This window comes from Rhincodon typus, chromosome 20 (assembly GCF_021869965.1).
Source record: "Rhincodon typus isolate 14 chromosome 20, sRhiTyp1.1, whole genome shotgun sequence".
Taxonomy (NCBI): domain Eukaryota; kingdom Metazoa; phylum Chordata; class Chondrichthyes; order Orectolobiformes; family Rhincodontidae; genus Rhincodon; species Rhincodon typus.
In genome coordinates this window covers 28174770-28196988 of record NC_063351.1, presented here as the reverse complement: position 1 = coordinate 28196988, position 22219 = coordinate 28174770, and the positions used below count along the sequence as shown (strand labels likewise).

At 39.1% G+C, this 22219-nt stretch overlaps 1 protein-coding gene across 1 annotated transcript in view; it reads left to right on the top strand.

The window, feature by feature from the left end:
• The window catches only part of acadsb (acyl-CoA dehydrogenase short/branched chain), a 60562-nt gene extending 41485 nt beyond the window's left edge, over positions 1-19077 (top strand). Inside the window, exons 6-11 of the mRNA XM_020527487.2 lie at positions 9-134; positions 6340-6432; positions 7435-7524; positions 15196-15333; positions 15806-15905; positions 17677-19077. Coding sequence (XP_020383076.1) covers positions 9-134; positions 6340-6432; positions 7435-7524; positions 15196-15333; positions 15806-15905; positions 17677-17747 — 618 coding nt within the window. The 3' untranslated portion in view covers positions 17748-19077. The remainder of the gene's footprint in view (positions 1-8; positions 135-6339; positions 6433-7434; positions 7525-15195; positions 15334-15805; positions 15906-17676) is intronic.
• Positions 19078-22219: the final 3142 nt, after the last annotated feature.

Sequence of the window (22219 nt, the reverse complement as noted above, 5' to 3'; positions counted from 1 at the left end):
ACTTCCAGGGATACAGGGGGATCACATGCTTCATTGTAGATAAAGACACTGAAGGCCTTCAAGTGGGAAAAAAAGAAGATAAACTTGGAATTCGTGCATCATCTACTTGTGCAGTCAATTTTGATAATGTAAAGGTACATTTTTCAAATTTGTAGTTAGCACATGTTGTCATGTTATACATAAGAAAGGTAGGCTCTGACCATTTATTTGCTAATTTTCATACTCTGCATAGTAATGGACTCCTGTTCAAATGTGGTTCCGCGAATACATGTCACCTGCAGGTACTTTGGCCAAGTGGTAATTTTCCATAATTCTTCACTATTGATAGACTGCTTTGACCATGAGGAACCACAGCCAAACCTAATCTATTTTTATCTGGCAGTAGTGCATTTACTTTTCCAATAGAGGTCACTATATGACAGTCGTGAGCATGAATCTTGGATAGTTCACAATTTTCAACAAATCAACTACATGCCACTATTATCGGACATAGAGCAGAAAACAGTCTTGGGCCTTTCTAGATAGCAAGAACTGCAGATGCTGGAGTCAGAAACAACACAGTGTGGAGCTGGAGGAACACAGCAGGCCAGGCAGCATCAGAGGAAAGTTGACGTTTCAGGTCGGGACCCTTCTTCAGGAATGGGGAGGGGGAAGGGAGCTGGGAAATAAATAGAGGAGAGGTAGTGCTGGGGAAAGTAGGTGGGATGGTGATAGGTGAGTGCAGGTAGGGAATCGTGGGGATTGGTCAGTGGGATGGGTGGAGTGGATAGGTGGGAGAGAAGATGGACAGGTTGTGTCAGGTCAAGGAGGCGGGGATGAGAGGGAGGGTTGGACATGGGATGAGGCCGGAGGTGGGGAGATTTTAAAACTGGCGAATTCCATGTTTAGGCCATCGGGTTGTAGGCTCCCGAGGTGGAATATGAGGTGTTGCTCCTCCAGTTTGTAGGTGGTGTCATTGTGACACTGGAGGATGTCCAGGATGGACATGTCACCCAGGCCCAGTCGACAACTATGTTCTTTAGGACTCTGCCAGCTCAATAGTAGTGGTGATGCCAAGCTACTATTGTTGATAGACATTGAAGTTCCCAACCAGAATACATTCTGTTCTGTTTCTGCATTAAGTGTGTCCTCCAAGTTGTCCTCAATATGGAATAGAACTGATTCATCAGCTGAGGGGTTTGGTAGCTGGTAATAATTGGCAAGATATTTCTTTGCCCATGTTTGATGTGATGCCATGTGACTTCAAGGCATGCAGAGTCAGTGTTAAGAACTCCTAAGGCAACTATCTCTCCACTGCCACCATCTTTATTGGATCTGTTCTGCTCACAGGACTCTGAGAAATTGTCTGTAAAGATATGATTCTATGAGAATGACTGTTGGTGACCAATTTATTGGTCAGCTTTTCCAATTTTGTCACAAGACCGCAGATGTTAATATGGAGGATTTTGCGGGTTGTTGAGCCTGAATTTGTTATTGTTGTTTCCGATTATTTGGTCAATGGTGGTTGGTCCATCCACTTGCATTAATTTATTGACTTGATAGTGGTTTGATACAACTCTGAGGCTTGCTAAGCCATTTCAGAGGGTTTTTAAGAGTCAACCACATGGCTGTGGGTCTGGCACTACGTTTAGGCTGTCCAAGCAAGGATTTCTAATTTTTCCTCTTCTTTAGGTGATTGAGGTGGGTTTCTACGAAAATTAACAATAGTTTAGTGACCTTCGTTAGACTGGCTTTTAATTCCACATTTATTAATTGAATTCAAATTTCACCAAATGCACCAATATTAGTGAACTTGAGTGACTCAGGTTCCTTACCTCTATTGTTCTCTCTTACTGCACCACCATCACTAATCTACCCACTGTGCCCCAATAGTCTCCTGTTGAATTCCACGAAGCAGCCACCCTTAAGAAAAGTACTGTTCCAGGAGCTAAATTTTTTTCTGAATCCTCAGTCACTCTCACGATTTTGAAGAGTCCTACTCTAGTTTGATTTTGATTCCTACTGTGCAGATCCAGGTTTAGAGTTCTAGAGAAAGCAGAGGTAGGAATATTCACCTCCTTGTCGTGACATAAACAATGGTGAGAAAGGTGGGAAATACAGTGAAGATGAAAACATCAGAATCTTGATGTCAGTAAAAGCACTTCTGATTTTTTTCCTTCGATCCATGAATGGCAATGTCAGAATCTTGCCATTGGGCAGTGATTACCATATTTCCTTGCATTTACAACTCACTTGATTTAGATGCCACTTCTAATCCTCTCCTTTCTCTAGAAATTGAATGGTCTATATTCCCAACAGGTAAAACTGAACCAGTAGCTAGTGGCTGCAGCTCACACCTTGTTCCAGGCATGCTTAAACTGCCTGTTTATAACAATGGTACAGCATGCACCATGTCCAAGTGAGTCAGCAGCAGCAAACTACCAGCCTCACTACATCATGCCTGCCCTTTGACCAATTCACACAACTTCAGCCCTTCAACACTTTGGATCTCAGAGACATCTATGACTTGCAAGCTTCTGCCAGTCACTTTACATGCAAGGATACAAACATCTTGTGCATCTGCACAGGATGCATTTTGCGGCTCTTAGCTTCCTTTCCTAGTGATCATTTACTTGGAGTCTGCCAGCCTGTGTCTGTTTCATATTGTGCACTGTTAAACTACATGCTGCCGGTCTCTGTGGCTTTTTAGTAGGGAGGGCACGAAAGCAGAATGTGACAGTGGGATGCAGTGAGCAGTCAAGGGGGTAGACGTGTTGCTGTGCAGCACTGAACTATGCCAATGACATACCTGAAGCATTTGTCAGCAGAATATATTATAAACATGTTATATGTATTTCAAGCAAATGGTGATGTGGGAAAGTCGAAGGTAGCAGTCCTTAGTGAGGTGAAGGAGGACAATACTCACTCGAGGTACCGCTGCAGTCAGTTAAAGGGATCGTCTGATTTCAGTCAAGGGCATTGGCCATGGTCAGTCAGGCGCTTAGTCCTAGTGTAGTCTGGGAATTGAGGCGTGGTCAGTCCTCCTGGTCAAGTGCAAGCAGTACAAGAATTACAAGTAGGATAATTGGGGTGCTGTGAAGATATAATTTTTCTCACAATTTTTCCCACAATACGATGAGGATTTGAGTATGATGGAAATGAATGGAAGAGCAATTAGTTTTGATGCATGAGCGGGAGAGATAGTGAGGCTCTCCAGTAAGTAAGAACACACAGATCAGGATTTTGCAAGGATGATCTGCTTGAGAACAATTGAGTGCACATGATGTATACAATAGTGAGAGTTGTAGTCAATTAACTTTGGTGAGAGGCATATACAGTGACTGAGTTTTAGTGACTGGTGGCCCTGTGAGGGGGCAGAAAGATGATGTTGGTACTTGCCCTTTTGATCGCAGAGTTCATCGACCTTCTTCTTGCACTGCTAAGCTTCCCTGTTCACCCGGGGCACAACCCTAATCCAGGCTACAATTTAGGTCAATTGCTATGTTGGTCTGATGGTGTGACCTCCTGTGGCACTCCTCAGGAAAAAGGACTGACCTCCTCCAGCAATGCCTTGAGGCGCCTATCTGTAATGCAGCAAGCTTTTCTTTCCTCTGTACTATATCCTTTGTGATAGCAATTAAACACAGTAGTGTCTGAGGCAATTCCTGGCTTGCAGCTTCTGAAGTAGTATGTAGCTAGGCTTTAAATATGGTGTCAGCACCATGAATGCCAGAAAGTCCAACTGTGGCAAGCCCTTTACCATGACCAAAGTGTCCAAGAACCCGATTGCATAATTAAGGAGGTGATGAACAGGAGATTACATGAGAAAAGTCACTCCAAGCTATGAATCTCACTCAACAAAATATTAACAAAATGGGAATATTCTACCCAGATTGTCGGCTAACTTGATTACTTGCTTCTAGACCCTCAAATATATTGGATGCAAGAACTATGCTGCCATTTGGTCATGGTTTATGAATTTGTCTCATTTTCTACATTCCACTGCTTTCTCATCCAACTGCTATCAAAACCTTCCAACTTAGAATAGCTTAACTGTCTGAAATAGCTGATAATATTATCAGTCCTTCTATTTTATCCGATTTTGCTTATTTACTGGCCCAATTCTTGTTGGAATAGTTCTGACCAATGCTAATTACAGGAAAAATATGCACACTTGCCTGCTGGCATCTTTCAGATCAGACTCCTAAAGCTGGCCGCTCCCTGGGACCTCTGTTGTAGAAAACCAAGCAGGCCTTAACACAGCGCAGAAGAAGCCAAATCCCTTTTTTTAAATGGCATTAACTGTCATATTCTGCTGTGTTTGAAATAATAATAGTAAAGTTTGAATATCCCAGAATTTCTTTAGTGTTAGTGTGATTAGATGAGTGAATAAGTGAATGTTGTTGCAAAGTTGAGTAGAGTACTTACGAATCGGGAGGCAGCAAGTTAGAATTTGGTGTTTGTAAAATGTTTGGGGGGAAGCAGTGCGTGATCTCTTTAAAAGATGATGTGCTTTTCCATGCTTAGAGATTGAAAAAAATCTGTGAGCACCTTGAACGTTTGAAAGTACACAAAGAGCACCTGAATTGAAACATTTGTATCAAAAGGCCGTACAGTTAGCAGGTGAAGCAGCAGTTTTGTTTTGTTACCAGTACAAGTTTTTAATTTAGTCAATCAATTTGAACCAGGCACTTGGATACCAAAAAACAATTAAATTTAAATCTGATGGTTTTGACAACATAGGATCAATCCTAATGTAAGAAATATTGATATGGGGAGCAGTTGGGCAAAGACAGGAGAATGAACTGCCATCTGCCAGAGTTAACAGCTCTCAGCTCTCAAGAGAGAATTGCTGGCTCTCGCAGATATCTCTAAGTTTAAGAGAAAGCACCATCTAAATCAAAGGTACCTACAGCACAACTAGTTAATATTCCTGACAAAGAATCGATGGAGAAAGCGTTCCTGACAGAACATTTGACGGAAAAGGCACAGAGCATTCTGGAAGAGACGTAACCTGGCTGTAATTTCAAAAGACTAAATTCTATTTTATTTTATAAAAGTGGGACTTGTGTTTATTCAAACAGCATACCATTAAAATCTGGTTTTATTTGGGAATAGTTAATAGTTAGAAGGGGTTTATTCAGTTTATTAATAGTTTAGTTAATTTGTTCACTGTTAATGTTAGATAAATAAATCATTACTTGTTGATTTTACAGTGAGTGTCAGGGATTTCTTTTAGTTAACCACTAGAAATTGCTGAAAGGCAGGTTGTACCACCACTTTTCCCACTCCTTTCTAACAGATTATTGGGCAAGGCACTCCTCTTTGGTGGTTTCAGTTTTAGTTCTGAGAGGGTGGTCAATCTCTTCTTTATAACAATGTGTAGTTTTGATAGTGGATATGGAGAGTGAGGTAAGAGGATTGAGTGGCAGAGGAGTAAGGTGGTAGGGTATCAACAGAGTAGGGATAGTAGTACACTAGCTAGATAGAATGCTAGTGTAGCAGAATGTCAGCTGAGTAGGGTGGCTGGGTGGATAGGATGATGAGGTTGGGATGGGGGTGTCGGGGAGGGAGTTGGGAGGTCCAAAAGGAGTCAACTGTGTAGTTAATTGGAGTTGGAACTGTAATAATAGGTCTAACGTTTTCTTGGTAACTATCCTGGTAAGTAAATTTAAAAGGCTCAGAAATCTCCATCTCCAACTCAGAGGCTTTCTCAGAGTTCCAGGCAGCTGTAAGTTTAAACTTTCCAGACAATTCTGCATGTTTATTGCACTGGGACTTCAAAAGTGAATCTTTGGGGCTACACCCAATCCCGACTATCTGCAGACCAAAGACTTGGGCCGTTGTACAATATTCCAGAGAACAGTTTGCAGGCTGAGGAGCTTCAGCTACTTGGATAGATTGGAGAAGCTGGCCAGTTGCCCTTAGAGAAACGATTGTTGAGAGACAGTGAAGATGGGGAGAAATTGTTTCTATTTGCGGAAGGATCAAGAACTAGAATACACTAATTTAAGGTGATTGGTAAAAGAATTAATGGCAACATGAGGAAAATCTTTTTGTGTAAAGAGTGGTTAGGATCTGGTATACACTACCCGAGAATTGTGGTGAAGACAGATTCGGTCATGTTTTTCAAAAGGGAACTGGATCATTAACTGAAGAAAGAATATTTGCAGACTGACAAGGAAAAGGACGGGAAGTGGCATTAAGTGAATTACTCCTATTGAGCCCGCACAGCCACAATGACTGAATCGCCTCCTTTGGTGCTAGAACCATTCACTGATTATATTCAATGATTCAGCATTTGTTGGCATGTATTTTTTTTCCTTCTGAAGTGGATCACATTTTACTTCTGTGTTGCAGGTTCCAGAGAGTAATATTTTGGGACAGCTGGGACAAGGGTACAAATATGCCATTGGAATGCTAAATGAAGGCAGGATTGGGATTGCTGCGCAGGTTTGTGGAGCTATGCATGTCTAGAATGATTGCAGATATGTAAACTTCTATCGGGAACCTAATGCCACTCAAGGACAACATTCTTAGAGTGGGTCAATGGCTGCAACTTCAGACTATTGTGTGAGCTAAACTGCAGTTACTTATAAGAAGTTCTATACCATGTGGTAAAGATTTTAAAATATGCTGAAATTAAATATATATGCTTTGTTATTGTATTTAGTAGCTGAATATAGGCTCATAGAATCTCTGCAGTGTGGAAGCAGACCGTTCAGGCCATTGAGCCCACACGGATCCTCTGAAGGGCAGCCCAACAAGACCCATCCCCTAACCTACCTTGTCCCTGTATTTTCCACGGCTAACCCACCTAACCTGTACATCCCTGGACACCATAGGCAATTTACCATGGTCAATCCACCTAACCTGTACATCTTTGGACTGTGGGAGGAAACCGGAGCACCCGGTTGTGGGAGGAAATTCACTCAGACACTTGGAGAATGTGCAAACTCCACACAAACAGTCACCCGAGTCTGGGAATGAACCCAGGTCTCTGTGAGGCAGCAGTGCTAACCTTTGAGCCACCGTATCACACTGAAAGAAGCCATTCAGTCCATTGAGTCCACATCCCAATCAAACGCACCCCATCTGTGTCACCCAAAACCGCCCATGGTTTTTACCATGGCTAACACAGCTAACCTTCAGATCTTTAAGGTTTCTACACAGATACAGGGAGACGTACAACTTCCACAGTCACGGTTGCCAAAGTCTGGAATCGAACCTGGGTCCCTGGTGCTGTGGGGCAGAAGTGCTAACCACTGTGTCATCCCAGTCAATCCTAGTGTGCTATACATGTCTCTGCTGTGGTGTCAATTGGTCTAGTTGGAAAATGGTCAGCATTCTTATTATAGAACCCAGAATATAACAGGGGGAATGCTTTAAATGAAAAACACTAAATTTTGCTGTCTCTTTTAGGCAATAATATATTTCAAGTTTTATCTTCTACAGATGCTTGGGTTGGCACAGGGATGCTTTGATAGCACTATTCCTTACTTGAAGCAGCGAGTTCAATTTGGACAAAGGATCTATGATTTCCAGGTACATATGTCAAACCCTATTTCCTATCATTCTGGGACTTCTTTTCTCTAATATATTTTTATTTGGAACTTATGCTATTTTCAGCTTTCTTTAATCACCTTTTCAACGTAATTCCTAACCCTTCTGCTTTGAGGCTAACTGAGATGCATCTAAAGGTACTGAGGGAAGTGACAGTACAAATTGCAGAGACACTAGCCATAATTTTTCAGCCTTCTTTAGATTCAGGCGTGGTCGCAGAGGACTAGAGAATTGCAAAGACTATGTTCTAGAGTGTAAGAATAAGCACAGCAATTATGTACCAGTCAGTTTAACTTCGGTAGTGGGGTATTCTGTATAGAATTAATAGTCACATGAACGAACGTGGGTTAATTAAGGAGAGCTAGCATGGATTTTGTGAGGGAAAAATTGTGTTCAGCTGACTTGCTGGTTTGTTTGAAAAGGTAACAGACAGGTTTGATTAGGGTGTTGCTGTTGATATTAGCTACAAGGATTTCCAAAAAATGCCTGGTAGAGTGCTGCACAAGCAAAGTTAGAGCTCATGGAATAAAAGAACAGTAACAATGTGGATACAAAATTGGCTGAGTGATTTTAAAAAAAACAGAGACTAATGGTCAATGGAGACTTTTTAAGCTAGAGAAAGATTTGTAATGGAATTTTCCAGGGGTTCATATTGGGACCCTGATATATGTTAACTTTCTATATTTTGGTGCACAGGGGCCAATTTCAAAGATTGCAGGCAACATAAAACTTCGAAACACTGTAAACTGTGAGAAAGCCAATGCAGAATTTTGAAATAGCATTGACAGGTTGGAGGAGTGGACACAATAAGTGGCAGATGAAGTTCAATGCAGAGAAGTGCGAAGTGATGCATTTTGGTAGAAAGAACAGGGAGGGACAGTATAAAATGAACAGTGCTACACTAAAAGGTATGCAGGAGCAGAGGGACCGGGGTGTAAATGTACATATCGTTTAAATGAGGCAGGACCGACTGGATATTGAACACCCCACATTCTCAGGCTTATAGTAGAAACAGAGTGGGTAAAAAGGAGGAAGTGTAGTAGTCTTGGTCAAAGATAATATCGTTGCCCATGAATGAGGCACAGTTCCTGAATTTGAATTTATGTGGTTGGAGGTGAGAAACAGAGAGTGAGTGGTGACTTTGTTGGGTATTTATTATAGACCTCCAAATGATGGGGAGGAAGTAGGAGAGAGCATTTGTAGATAGATTAGAAATCTGCTGGACAAGTAGGGTTGTGATAATTGGTAATTTCAATTACCCTAGAGTAGACTGGGAAAGAAATAGTGTGTGGGGCACGGAACAGGAAAAGTTCCTACAATGTGTGCAGGAGAACTTTTTGGAACAGTATATTTCCAGTCCTACCATACAACTATGCTTGATCTGACACTAGGAAATGAGGCAGGCAAAGTGGAGAACATCAGAGTGGGGCAGCATTTGGGAAATACAATCATAACATAATAAGGTTCAATGTTAGGTTGGAATAGGATAAAAGTCAATCAATGATTAAGATCCCAGACTAAAAAAGGACAGATCTTAGGGGTCTAAAAGTTGAACTGGAGCATATTGATTGGAAACGCATTTTGATGGATACAGAAGTAGATGAAAATGGGAGAATTTCAACAGAGATGAATAGGGTGCAAGCTAGGTATATATAAATATGGGATATCCAAAGCTGGAGTACGCTGGATGACTAATGATATTGATGAGAAAATAAGAAAAAGAAGGTGTAGGATGCATACTGGAATAATAATAGAACTCAGGAAGAATATCTCAAACGCAGGAGAGAGGCTACGGTTGGAATAAGGAAGGCTAAGATGAAACATGAGGAAAGGATGTCAGCCTGCGCTAAAACAAAAAGCAAAATGTTCTTCAAACATATTGATACTAAAAGATTAGTGAAGGATAGAGTGGGGCCCATAAGGAACAGGTAGGATAATCTGCTCACTGAAGCAAAGGAAATGGCAGAGAGACTAAACTAATATGTTGCTTCTGTCTTTGCCAAAATTAAAGATGGTGACAATGGCCTAGTTGAAAATGTGGGTGTTGAACAACTGAGCAGTATAGTGATAGGTAAAGAAGAGGTGCTAAAAAAGCTGGTAGTGCCTCATATAGAGAAGTCATGATGCCCGATGGGATATATCCTGGATTGCTGAGAGGTAAGGAAGCAAATCACAGAGCTGCTGACAGGAATTTTCCAGCCTTCTCTGAACACAGGATTAGTCCTGGGCAACTGGAGGATTGCAAATGTGACACCATTATTTAAGAAAGGGGCAAAGGATAACCCAGGAAACTCTAGAATTGTCTGCTTGACATCAATAGTGGGGAAACTGATAGAGGCCATAAATTGGGATGTTAAATAAATACTTAGAGAAAAATAAGTTGATACTAGACTGTCAACCTGCTTTGTGAAGAGAAAATCATGTCTGACAAATTTGAAACAATGCCACATGGCAGAATGGTTAGCAAATTAGAAACGCTTGGGATTGATGGTTCCTTGGCAGCATGGATTAATTAGTAGTTGGCTAAAAGATAGGAAACAAAGGGTAGGTATAGATGGGTATTTTTCAGATTGGGCACAAGTTGAAAGTGGTGTTGCTTTTTCTGATTTATATAAGCGATTTGAAGATGGGTATCAAGGGCAAAATCTCTAAATTTGCGGATGATACTAAGCTAGGGAGAATAGTGAATTGACAATGATGTTGAGTGACTTCAGAGGGTCATTGATAAGTTGGCCAAATGGGCAGACACCTAACAGGCGAATGTGAATGCAAAGAAATGTGAGGTGATACAACTTTGAGGGGAGTACAAGAGCAGAGGGACCTTAGTGTTCACATGCATGATTCTCTGAAGGTGGCCAGGCAAATTGAAACAATTGTTCAGAAGGCTTATAGGATCCTTAAATTTATAAATAGAGACAGAGTATACAAGCAAGGAAGTGATGCTTCACCTCTACAAATCATTGGTCAGACCACATTTGGAGTATTGTGTTCAGTTCTGGGTACCTTATTTAAGGAAGGATGTTAAAGCATTAGAGAGAGTTCAAAGGAGATTTACTGGAATGATACACGGAATGATGGATTTTAGCTACAAGAAAAGATCAGAGAAATTGGGCTTATTCTCCTTGGAGTGGAGAAGATTAAGAGGTGATGTTATTGAGGTGTTCAAACTTTGAGGTGTTCAAAGATCAATTTTGTCAAGTAAAGAATAATATTCTGTTACCATTAGTTGATTTCTCAGTAACTGGGGTTCACAATTTCAAGATTGTCAGCAAGAGTGCTAGGAGTGAGATGAGGACAAACTTCTTTACTCAGAATTGTTAGGATTTGGAAAACACTACCTGGGAGAGTGGTAGAGGTGGATTCCATCTGAGGTTTCAAAAGAGAGTTGGATACCTATGGGAAAGTGATGAATTTAGAAGGCTGCGGAGCTGGGGCTGGAGAATGGGACTAGCTGGGTTAGCTCTTTCAGGAGCCGATGCAGATAAGATGTGTCGAATGGCCTCCTTTTATACTGTAAAATTCTCTGATTCTATGACCGATTGAGAGAGCAGTTAATGGAACATAGTGTATCTAATGACTTATTAATAAGGGCATAGAGTACAACAGCAAGGAGATTATGTTGAACTTATGTTGTTTAAGACATTAATTTGATCTCAGCTGCAATTTTGTGTATAGCGCTGGATACCACACTTCAGGAAGGATGTGAAGGCATTGTAGAGAGTATGACAGAGGTTTGCGAGAATGGATCCACAAATTAGAAACTTCAGTTTGAAGATAGATTGCAGAAGTTGGGGCTGTTTTCCTTGGAGAGAAGATAACTAAGGGGAGAGTTCATGGATGGTTTCAAAATCATGAGGAGTCTGGCCAGAGTAGGTAGAAAGAAGTTGCCCCCACTCGTAGAAGGTTCGAGAACGAGAGGGCACAAATTTAAAATAAATGACAAAATAAGCAAATTGCATGTGAGAAAGTGAGTATTTAGGGTTTGAAATACTGTGTCTTGGAGTCTGTCAAAGGCAGGTTCAATTAAAGCCTTAGATGATTATTTGAATAGAAACAAAATGGAGGATTCTGGGGAAAAGGCAAAAGTATCATTAAGTCATATTGCTCATTCTGAAAACCAGTGACAGAATGGGATTAATGGCTTCCTCCTGCACAGTAACAATTCTCTGATCAAGAAGGATGTTATGAGTCAGAAAATAGTACAATGCCATAGCAGAGTAGAACCTTGTTCTGCACAAATGACCACTCTTCAGCTATTGTGAAATATCACTTCCTCTGTTTGTCATCTTTGTAGACCTTCTGAAAGATATATTTACAATTTAATATTAATGATGAACAGTTATGTGTTGTGAATTGTAGTGTAGTCATTGTGTTCAGTGGCATGTCGTGGATCTACATCTCTAGCTCTCAGTTTTAAATTCCGTAAGGCCAGATCTAGGTTAGCCGCCAGAAGGTAGTTTGTTTCCCACAGAATGGTAGATCTCAGAACATAGTGCATAGTGCAAGCTCATGCCCTGCATTTTGACTGTCTAAATTCCTTTAAGCATGAAGTTTGTCTGTTTTTAGTTTGGGCTGAGATCACAAAAGGTGCTGCGTAAAATTCAGGGCAAGAATGATCATCTGGCCTTGTTTTGAATGTGTAGGCAGGTCAGTGAGTTTCATTTTATTTCTGAACTTGATCCCGTCAGGAAGTCGTGTGACTTTGGAGGTAATGGAAAGTGTACATATTATAACACACAAGATATCAATTACGCAAGATAGAATGATTGGACTGAAAGATGTTTTCATATCAGTCATTTTCTATATGGTGAACCTATGATCTCAGTTGCAGGGAGATCATCTGTTTTACGACAAGGGCAGAAATCAGAAGTAATATGTCCTGATGAGAAAAACATTGACCATTGTTTCAGGATAGGATGCTTTGTTTTTTATGGCTTATTGTATGATAAGTCAATGAAAAGAAGACTTTGAAATAAAACAATTTGCAGATGAACAATTTCAATCTTAGCAGAGGAAATTCAAATTATGTGGACACAAATCTTATTGTAAGAGTCATTTAATTTACAACCTTTTCACTGATAGAGAATGGACTGTATCAAAGTAAAGAAACAAATTCCTAATTCACTGATTCACTCAGTGCCTTTTTGTATGGTATTCTGTTGATGCTGTTGTATAATATTTAAATATTGGTTAATAACTATTACATTTATTGTGCCAAAAGTAATTTCCAGATCCATAAATCGGCATTGTTATGTTACAAACAGTGTTGCGAAGTTGGGTAGAGTATTTGCAGATTGGAAGGCAGGATGTTAGAATATTTGATGTTTGTAAAATGATGAGAGGGAAGAGTGTGTGGTCCCTTTTAAAAACTGATGTGTTTTTTTTTCTAGGTTTGGAGTTTTTTTTAAAAGTCTGCAGTCAGCAGCAGCAGCAGCAGCACAGAGACATCTTGAATTGAAACATTTGTATTGAAGGGGTATACTGTTAGCAGGCAAAGTAGCATTTTTACCAAGACAACAGGTTTTGAATTTAGCCAATTAGTTTAAACCACGCCTTAGATGCCAAAAACCACTTCGCTTTGGATCCAATGGTTTTGACAACTTAGGACCAATCCTATTGTAAGAAATTAATAGATCATCGAGGGTATAAAAGAAGAGGGCATTTGAAATTCGGTGTAAGAGTAAACTGCTGTCTGTTAAGAGAACAGCTCTCAACAGCTATCAGCTCTAAAAGAGAAAACCACTGGCTCTCTCAGAAATTTCTAAGATCTCAGAGGAAGCACCATCTAAATAAAGGTACTGCAGCACTCTTAGCTAATATTCCTGACACAAGAATTTGGTAGAGGAAGGCATTCCTGACTGGAGAACAGTGGAGAATGCAAAGAACATTCCGGAAGATTTATCCTGGCTGTAATTTCAAGAGATTAAGTTTTAATTTTTTTATTAATTTTGCTTTATATAAGCAGGACTTTTATCTATTAGAACAGCATACTATTAGAATTTTGTTTTATTCAGGAGAAGTTAGTAGTTAAGGGGGAATGATTTGGTTTGTTAGTAGTTCAGTTAATTTGTTAACTATTAGATAAAATAAATTGTTACTCGTTACTTGCAACCTGAGCATCAGGGATTTCTTTAATCTAAGCACCCTTTTATAACCGATTGGGGATAAGAGGCAGGTTATACCATTTTTTACATTTCTTTTAACAGAGTACAAGGCGAGCTTCTCTGGGTATTTCAGTTTTAGTTATCAGAGTGGCGATCAATCACTCCTTCGTAAAACAGCAGTGTTAATTACAACTTAGCTGACCAGAATAATATTCTTTCATCAGCTAACAGGAGGAAATCCAAAAGTAGCAAGATCTCCATTATTCAACCACTAACACAGATTTATTGCTTAATTCTTCAGTAGCTTGACCTTTTTTGTTTTGTAGTTAAAAATAGCAATTTGGCTAGCATTACCAAACAGAATACTGAACAGTAACTCTGACAACCTGACATCTGCATTTAAAATAAAAAAAAATTCACGGGATGTAGGTGTTATTGGACATGTCTTCATTTATTGCCCATCCCTAATTGCCCTGGAGAGGATGATGGTGAACCATCTTCTTGAACTGCTACAGTCCTTGGGTAGTCAGGGACACCCACTGTACTATACATGGAAATCATGAAGTTACTGTCAGAGTAACCCCTTCTCTGCTTGAAGCTGCACTCTACCAAGACTGCAACAAGACTCGGCATTCAAATAAATGGAAAAGCTTGGAGCTTGGTATTTGCAGGATGAATAGTTACTTAAAATGACAGAAAGAAGTGGCTTATCCATTTTAAGTCTAAGGAAATTTTAAACTACGTGCTAGGACACAAATACTATCAAAAAAACCTCTCTGACCTGACAGTTAACTTTTACATATGCAGATTTGCATTCCTTAAATTGCAAATGAAGAGAGGAAGAAAGATGAGAATATTTTTGCTTTTTCTTTATGATTTGTCATTGAATTAGCTATTCTGAGTCATACTTCCTGGATTTGACTGCACGTGTCAGTAAGGATTCTTTAATCTGATAGCTGAAGGAGTTTACACAGTTGCTTGCCCAATTTGCAAAGATTGCAGATTTTATCTAGAGGCTGGTGTACTATTTGGATTTCTAATTTGATCAAGTTCCTTTCCAAAAGCCTGTGAAAAGTCTTAGGTGTGTGTAAGTGTAATGTATGGCTAGTGCTGTTTGTTTGCCATTGACTAGAAAATCTGAACCTTTCATCTATTTCTGAGGTATATTTTGCAACAGATACTTAATGTATCTAGTGAGCATAAATTAGAATACCGTAAATTTTGTGATTTTCAATAATTTTGTAAAAATAATTGCAGCTAACCTCAAAACAAGTTGAGTAATGCATAGCTATAGCGTTCCAAATAGCAAAAGAGATCTTTTGCTTAGAATGTTATTTTAAGAATCGAGGAAGTGGTAGAGATGGGTACACTTACAACATTTAAAAGGCATCTGGATGGGTACGTGAATGGGAAGGCGTTAGGGCAATATTGACCAAATGTTGAAAAATGGGATTAGGTCAGATTGGGATGTCTGGTCAGGGTGGACGAGTTGGCTCAAAGGGTCTGGTTCCCTGCTGTATGACTCTGTAACTCTAAATTTGTTTTACAGGGTATGCAACACCAGATTTCTCAGATTGCAACCCAGTTGGAAGCTGCACGACTCCTTACTTACAACGCTGCTCGACTGAAAGAAGCAGGGAAACCCTTTATTAAAGAAGCCTGTATGGCAAAATATTACACTTCTGAGGTTAGGAACCAAATACGGATCAGGTTGAATTGAGGAATAGTGTTTGTTAGACAAGATTGATATATTTATTTCAATACATTTAATATAACTTTCCTTCTAAAATTTTAACTTTGGGAAACAAAGAATATGTTGGAACTCCAAAGCTTCTTCACAATATACTAATCCTGCTTTATAACATGGAGCTTGAGTAATGTTGAAAAGAGTCTGGATAAATTTCTCTTCAGGTGAAGGTAACACAGACATAAAATCACAAGGGACATCAAATCATAACCATTCTGCAGTCATTACTTTAAAGGGCAGCATCCATAGAGAGCCTGACATTAGGTGCTTGCTAAGCTTACTGAGAGAAAATAAAGTATGGAAAAAAACTTAGTTTTGCTAGGTGCATGCATGAAGAGTTACATATACCCATAGATATGATCTGAATTTTTCTAGAAGTGACAAGACTTACTTCCCTATTTATTTTTTGTAGGTAGCAGCCTTGACTTCTGCCAAATGTATTGAATGGATGGGAGGAGTTGGCTTCACCAAAGACTATCCAATAGAAAAATACTATCGTGATTGTAAAATAGGTAAAAAAAAAATCTTTTGTGATTTGTGCAAATTCATTGGTAATATATATTCAGAATTTGAGATTGATTGATTATTTATTTTCAAGGTAGTGAAAGATTTTTGAATTCCCTTGCTAACTAATACATGAAATTTCATGAATGGAGTAGTGTTTACGTTTTCTGTTTAAAGGATGGCATGAGGAGAAGAGAAGGATCAATAGATTAAACCTCATACCTGAATCCCTGACTTGCTGAAGTGGTCCATCACGTTCAGTAAAACTTCACCTTGTAATTGATTAAAGCAGTGTGGTAGTGATGGGTTAGACTATCTGTAATTGTAACTTTTATTCTATTATGAGAATATTAGACAAGCTGGATATTTGTATTATCTATTCTGATAACCCATAACATTTTTAAAAAAGTGGAAGAATCAAGGGTAAGAAAATAAGCAGCAGGATTCCAAGTTCAATTGAGAAATCACAAATGCTTTATGATCAAAACCTGAACAAAACAAACATAAGTAATAATGACAAAATTGGTATGCTGAATGGGTAATATCATGAATCTGCACCGAGTATATAACTTGGACTGTTTACATTCAGGATTAACACAGATAAATAATTTCACAGAGAAATTGTGGTTGAACACCCTGCAGATTGCAGTCTAACCAGTTGATGGGGTCAAGACAGATCCTAGCCAGATATTAATGACTCTTTTTTGGTGAACAAATCTCATTAAAACTTTGTTTTACAACGGACTCCAATTCTTTACTTTTGATGATCTAGCCTTGGAGATGCCTTCAGAGCCTCTCCAAATCAGACTGTTCATGTCTTGGTAGTTAAATCTCTCCTCAAGAGACAAAGTTCATGGGATTCCTGTGACTGCTCCCAAGTGTCTAATTACTGGCAGAATTTCCACTTTTGTCAAACACTTCAGCGAACTGCTGCTGAATTTCTTTAATCCCCAATCTTTCTCAATGTGTATCAACAAGTGTTGCTTCCTTCACCCCACTATTGATTGTAGTTAATTACCAGTGACTTTCAGGGACCTATCCTGTCCTGACCAAGTCTGCCAATGACACCCGCCTCTTTGCTTCAGCACACTTCCAGCTTCAAGATGCCCTGACCCCACCCAGTAAACATGCCACTTCAGTAAGTTGAAAGTGGAGAACTTCCTTCATCTCCAACATCTTGATACTGCAGCCTGTTCCAAGATGTCCATAACTTGATTTTGAGGGTTTATTGAATGCTTTTTAAACTGATTTAGTTCTAACACAAGTTTTGAAGACACTGTGTGTCTACCTAAGCAGGCCCCTTTAAAGCTTTTTTATGGTTCCATTTCTTGTAATCTGATTCTATTAAACAAACATGGGTAGCTTTCTGAACTGCCATTTTCTTTTGGGTGCTCTTAGTCACTAAAGCCCAGCATTTTAATTCCTTGTCTTTCCTAGCTGTTCACCTCTTAAAGCAACATGACCCTTACCTTTTAAATGGAATAAACTTCAAGGTGTTCCAGTTGTTTTTTTAATCCAATTTTCTACTGTCAAAATTTAATCCCTAAAACAAAACGTTTGAACAAAGTACATAACTAAAATGTGTTTTTAGTATTTTTTTGAGATTGACCTGTCTAGCTTGAATTTACTCATCACAAGCAGTCACCCTGTCAGTACAAGAGTCATTGTAGTGTAATGGACCCAAAGCAACTGCAAAAACAAGCTTTTTTTTGTTGATCTAGTCTCTGCTTTTTGAATTGATCTTTATGAATTGTAACCCAGTTTATTGTGCTTTTCCAGGTTCAATATATGAAGGAACCTCAAACATCCAGCTGAACACAATTGCAAAATTGATGGATCAAGGGTTCTAATCATGCTGTTTGTCGTCAACGGCTTCAATGAAACTTTATTAAGAGTACACCATTTACTGCGAATAACAAGAAAACAGTGCAGTTTCAAAAAATTGTTTTGCCTTCTGTATACAGTGGTTTCCATTTATTACAATAAAGCTTCACAAGTAAACTCAAATAACACTTTGCTTGAATTATTTTAATATCAATTTATTAAGCTCCTCTTTCAACTTCGAACAAATGAACTTTGAGTTCTGACGTCACTTGTTCCTGCATGAATAGAGATCAACTTAATAAATTACTGATTTTATCAAATATCTCCATTATGTTTTGAATGAATCTGTATCTGTACTGTAGGAGAAAAAAGCTCTTTAGCAATAAAATTAAAATATAGCAAGTTTTTGTAGTCTGTTTGAACTCTTGAATCACTTTTGCAGTTGGTATTTTGCTTTTGTCATTTCTTGGCAGATTGGAAGTTACTGTAAGTGGTCCCCACTTTGTGGTTTTCTCTTATTCTAGACACTAAAGGCATCAAGGTGTATTGGGGACAATGGAGTTGAGAAAAAGGATCAGCTATGATCGTATTGAATGGCAGATCAAGATCGACGGCCTAAATGGCCTAATTCTATATCTTTTGTTCCTACACATATATAAAATTATTTGTCTATTTCTCATGGTGAAGTGAGACAAAATAATACATTTTTGGGCTTTACTAATTTCCTAATTGAACAGTACCCAGTGGTCATAGGTTTACATTAATTGGCAGAACAATTGAGAGAAGTAGATTTGTTTTGTTTTTATACAATTGTTGAAATTCAATACTGTACTTCCTATAAGGCTGATAAAATCTGATTCCAAACAAAGTTTTGAACATGTACCGAAAGAAAACTAATTTGCAGGATTATGGGGAGAAACATAGGATTTGGGATTAAATTGGACAGCTGCTCAAAGACCCAGTATGTGCACAACGGTTTGAATGACTGACTACTTTCTGTGCTGTATGATTCTGTGTAAAATAATGCACTAATACACTCTTTGGGTTTTGCCTTTTTTTAAATGTGGTTGCACACAAATTATGGTATCGAGCCATACAAGCAATGAAGTTTAAATTCAGTCTTTGATTTGTGTGGAATTAGTTGTTGTTAGTCTTTAAATGAATACTTGGTGTTGCTCTTAGACTCATTCCTCTGAGCTAGGAAATCTAGCTGTTTAGCGACTGACTGGAACATGGACTATGTAGAAGTTGGGTGAGGACAATTGAATTGGCTGCTGTAACTTGCTGTTTACTACCTATTGTGCATAATGTATGGTGGTTCTGATTAATAATAAATTAAACACTTCAAAAGTGAAATCTTGTTGGTAATTTCATTTGGAGATTGTTTGGTAAATTTGAAACAAAAGCAGAAGTTGCTGGAAGAGCTCAACAGGTTTGACAGCATCCGTGAAGAGAAATCAGAGTTAACATGGTTTCTGTTTGGTAAGTTTTAATTATTTTGGTTTATGGTTCTGTCATGGGAATCATGAGCTTAAATACATTTGAAGATTACTATCACTTTGGTATATTAATTGGTCTACTTTAGTAATTTTGTGGGGTGGGGGTTGTTTTATTTCTCTTCCCTCTACCCCCAACACGATACGACTTTAAAAAAAATCTCCCTGACCTTTTTCATTTGTTCATGGGGATATGTGTGTCACTGCCTGAGCCAGCATTTATTGGCCACGCTCAGTTGTCCTAGAGAAGGCAATAGTGAGCTGGCTTCCCGAATCAAGGCAATCCTTGCAGAAACACCAACAGCGCTGTTGGAAAAGCAGGATTTTGACTGCCAGAGTAAAGGAATTTCAATATAGTTTCAAGTCAGATGGTGTATGGCTTGGAGGGGAACTTGGAAGCTGTGGATTTCCCATGCATCAGCTGTGCTTCTCCTTCAAAGATGTAGAGGTTGTGGGTTTGGAAGGTGCTTTTGGAGGAGCCTTCGTGAGGTAATCCAGTGCGTCGTAAATGATGCATTTGGCTGCTGTGCATTGGTGGTGAAGGGAATGAACGTTGAAGCTAGTGGATGAAGTGCCAATTAATTGGGATGCTTTGACTTGAATGGTGCTAAGCTTGTGTGTTGTTGGATCTGCACCCATGCAGACAAGTGATGCGTATTCCACACACTCCATTTGTGCCATGTGGATATTGGGCAGGACTTGGAGAGACAGGTGGAGAGTTACCACAGAATTCCTAACTTCCGATCTGCATTTTAGCCACATTATTTATATGGCTGGTCCAGTTTAGTTTCTGGTCAATAATAAGCCCCAGAATATTGAAGTGTGGGATTCAGCTTGTTAATGTAATGGACAGTGGAAATGGTTAGGTTCTCTTTCTTGTTGGAGATAGTTCAATGCCTAGCACTTGTTCGGTGTGAATGTTTTTTTGCTATTTATCAACCTAAGGCTGAAGGTTGTCCAGGTCCTTGCTACAGATAGAAACGGAGTGTTTCAATATCTGAAAAGTTGCAAAGGATGCTGAACATTGTACAACGTCGAACATCTTGGATTCTCGCCTCCTGGAGGGAAGGTTATTGAGGAAGCAACTAAAGTTGATTGGGTCAAGGACACTATCCTGAGAAAGCCTTTAGTGATGTCATTGGCCTGAGATAATAAACTTCCATCAACCAGAACCATCTACCATTGTATGGATCCAGCTAGGTATGGCTCCAACTAGTGGAGATGTTTCCCCCTGTTTGCCATTAACTCCAATTTTGCTTGAGCTTATTGATTACTTGCTCATTCAACTGCTTCCTTTACATCAAGTGCAGTCGCCTTTTTTTGTCTGTTTGGTCAAGCTGTAATGAAGCCAAGTACTGAGTAACTAGACAGAACACAAACTGAGTGTAAATGAGCAGGTTATTCTTTTGCAAAAGCCATTTAATAGTGCTGTTAATAACCTATTCCATCATTTTTCTGATGATCAAGAATAAACTGATGACAAGTTGAACTTGTTCTGTTTTTCATGGACAGGACACGCCTAGACAATTTTCCACATTTTCACATCAAACTATGCTCAGGCCCCATCATCTTTGCAGTATCCAGTGCCTTCAGCCATTTCTTGGTGTGAATTAACTGAAGACTCGGTTGAGTAAATCCAGACAATTTTTTTTTTTAAATTTAGCATCTTTTCAACACTATTAGAACATCTGAAGACACTTCACTGGAGCACTAAGAGACCAAATTTACACCACATCTCATAAGGAGATTTTAGGACCGGTAACCTAAAAAATAGTAAAAGAAACGAGGCAAGACATCTAGGGTAAGAACTTCAGAGCGTGGGTCTAGTTGGCTAAAACAAAGCCACCAATCATGGTCAATTAAACTCAATACTGCTCAAATGTAAAATTTGGTGGAATGCAGAATCCTTAAAGGATTGTAAAATTGGAGGCAGGGCAAGGCATTGGAAGAATTTGAAGGCAAGATTTTTTTTTTAAAATTTGAGATTTTCTGAACTAGAAGTGAATAGGATCAATAAGCACAGGGCTGTTAAGTTACCAGGACATTGTACAATTTAAGATATTGGCAAAAGACTTGCATGACGTTTATGGAGAGTGGAAGATGGGCGGCCAGCCTGGAGACCACTGGAATTCTTTTTAAGTTTTCAACAACAGCAACTGGGCTGAGGCAGAAACAAGAAATATTATAGAACTAAAATTAAGTATTTATAGTGATGGAGAGATTTATGGAGTCAGAAACTCAACTCAGAGTCAAACAACATACTGTACTTGTGAACAACATACAGCCTCACTATGACAGGAGAAAGAACTTTGACTAGGGAATGGAATTTATGGTGATTGTTGAATTCAATAACTTTGATCTTCCCAATACTGGTAGAAATTTCTGCTCATCCAATATTGGATGGTAGACGAAGAGCACAACAAATCTAAAAGGTGAAAGGGCTAAGAGAGAAGAGTTGGATTTCAGCAGTGACATGGAATTGAGTAAGATCGTAGATTGGTTATAGCACAAGTGTCCTGTGGAGTCTCCACAGAGGTAGCACGGAGTGCAAGGAAATGTAATGCAGAAGATTCTCTTGTTATTACTGGACAGATAAGAATGGAAAGAGATGCCACACAACTGAACAATGGAGAATGGTGAAACATGCTGAAGAATGAGATAGGTTAAGAAGGAAGAAAAGGGATGGTACACCACAGTCACTGTCACATGTGAGTTATTTGTGACTTTGAAAGGATTGTTTCAGCACATTGGCAGTGGCAGAAGCTTGGTTAAGAATGATGCATTAAACCATTAAAGGACTGAAGAGAAAAAAGAGAGTTTGGAAATGGGGTAGTGTACAAGGGTCACAGATTTTTGAGGATGGAAATGTAATGACGTGTTTGAATGGCAAGAAATAATACCAAAGGAGAAAAGACTTAATGGCTGATGTGACCTATCAGAACTGTACTCCAATTAAAACCAATTTTCTGATGAAGGATCCCAACCCGAAACGTCAACTTTCC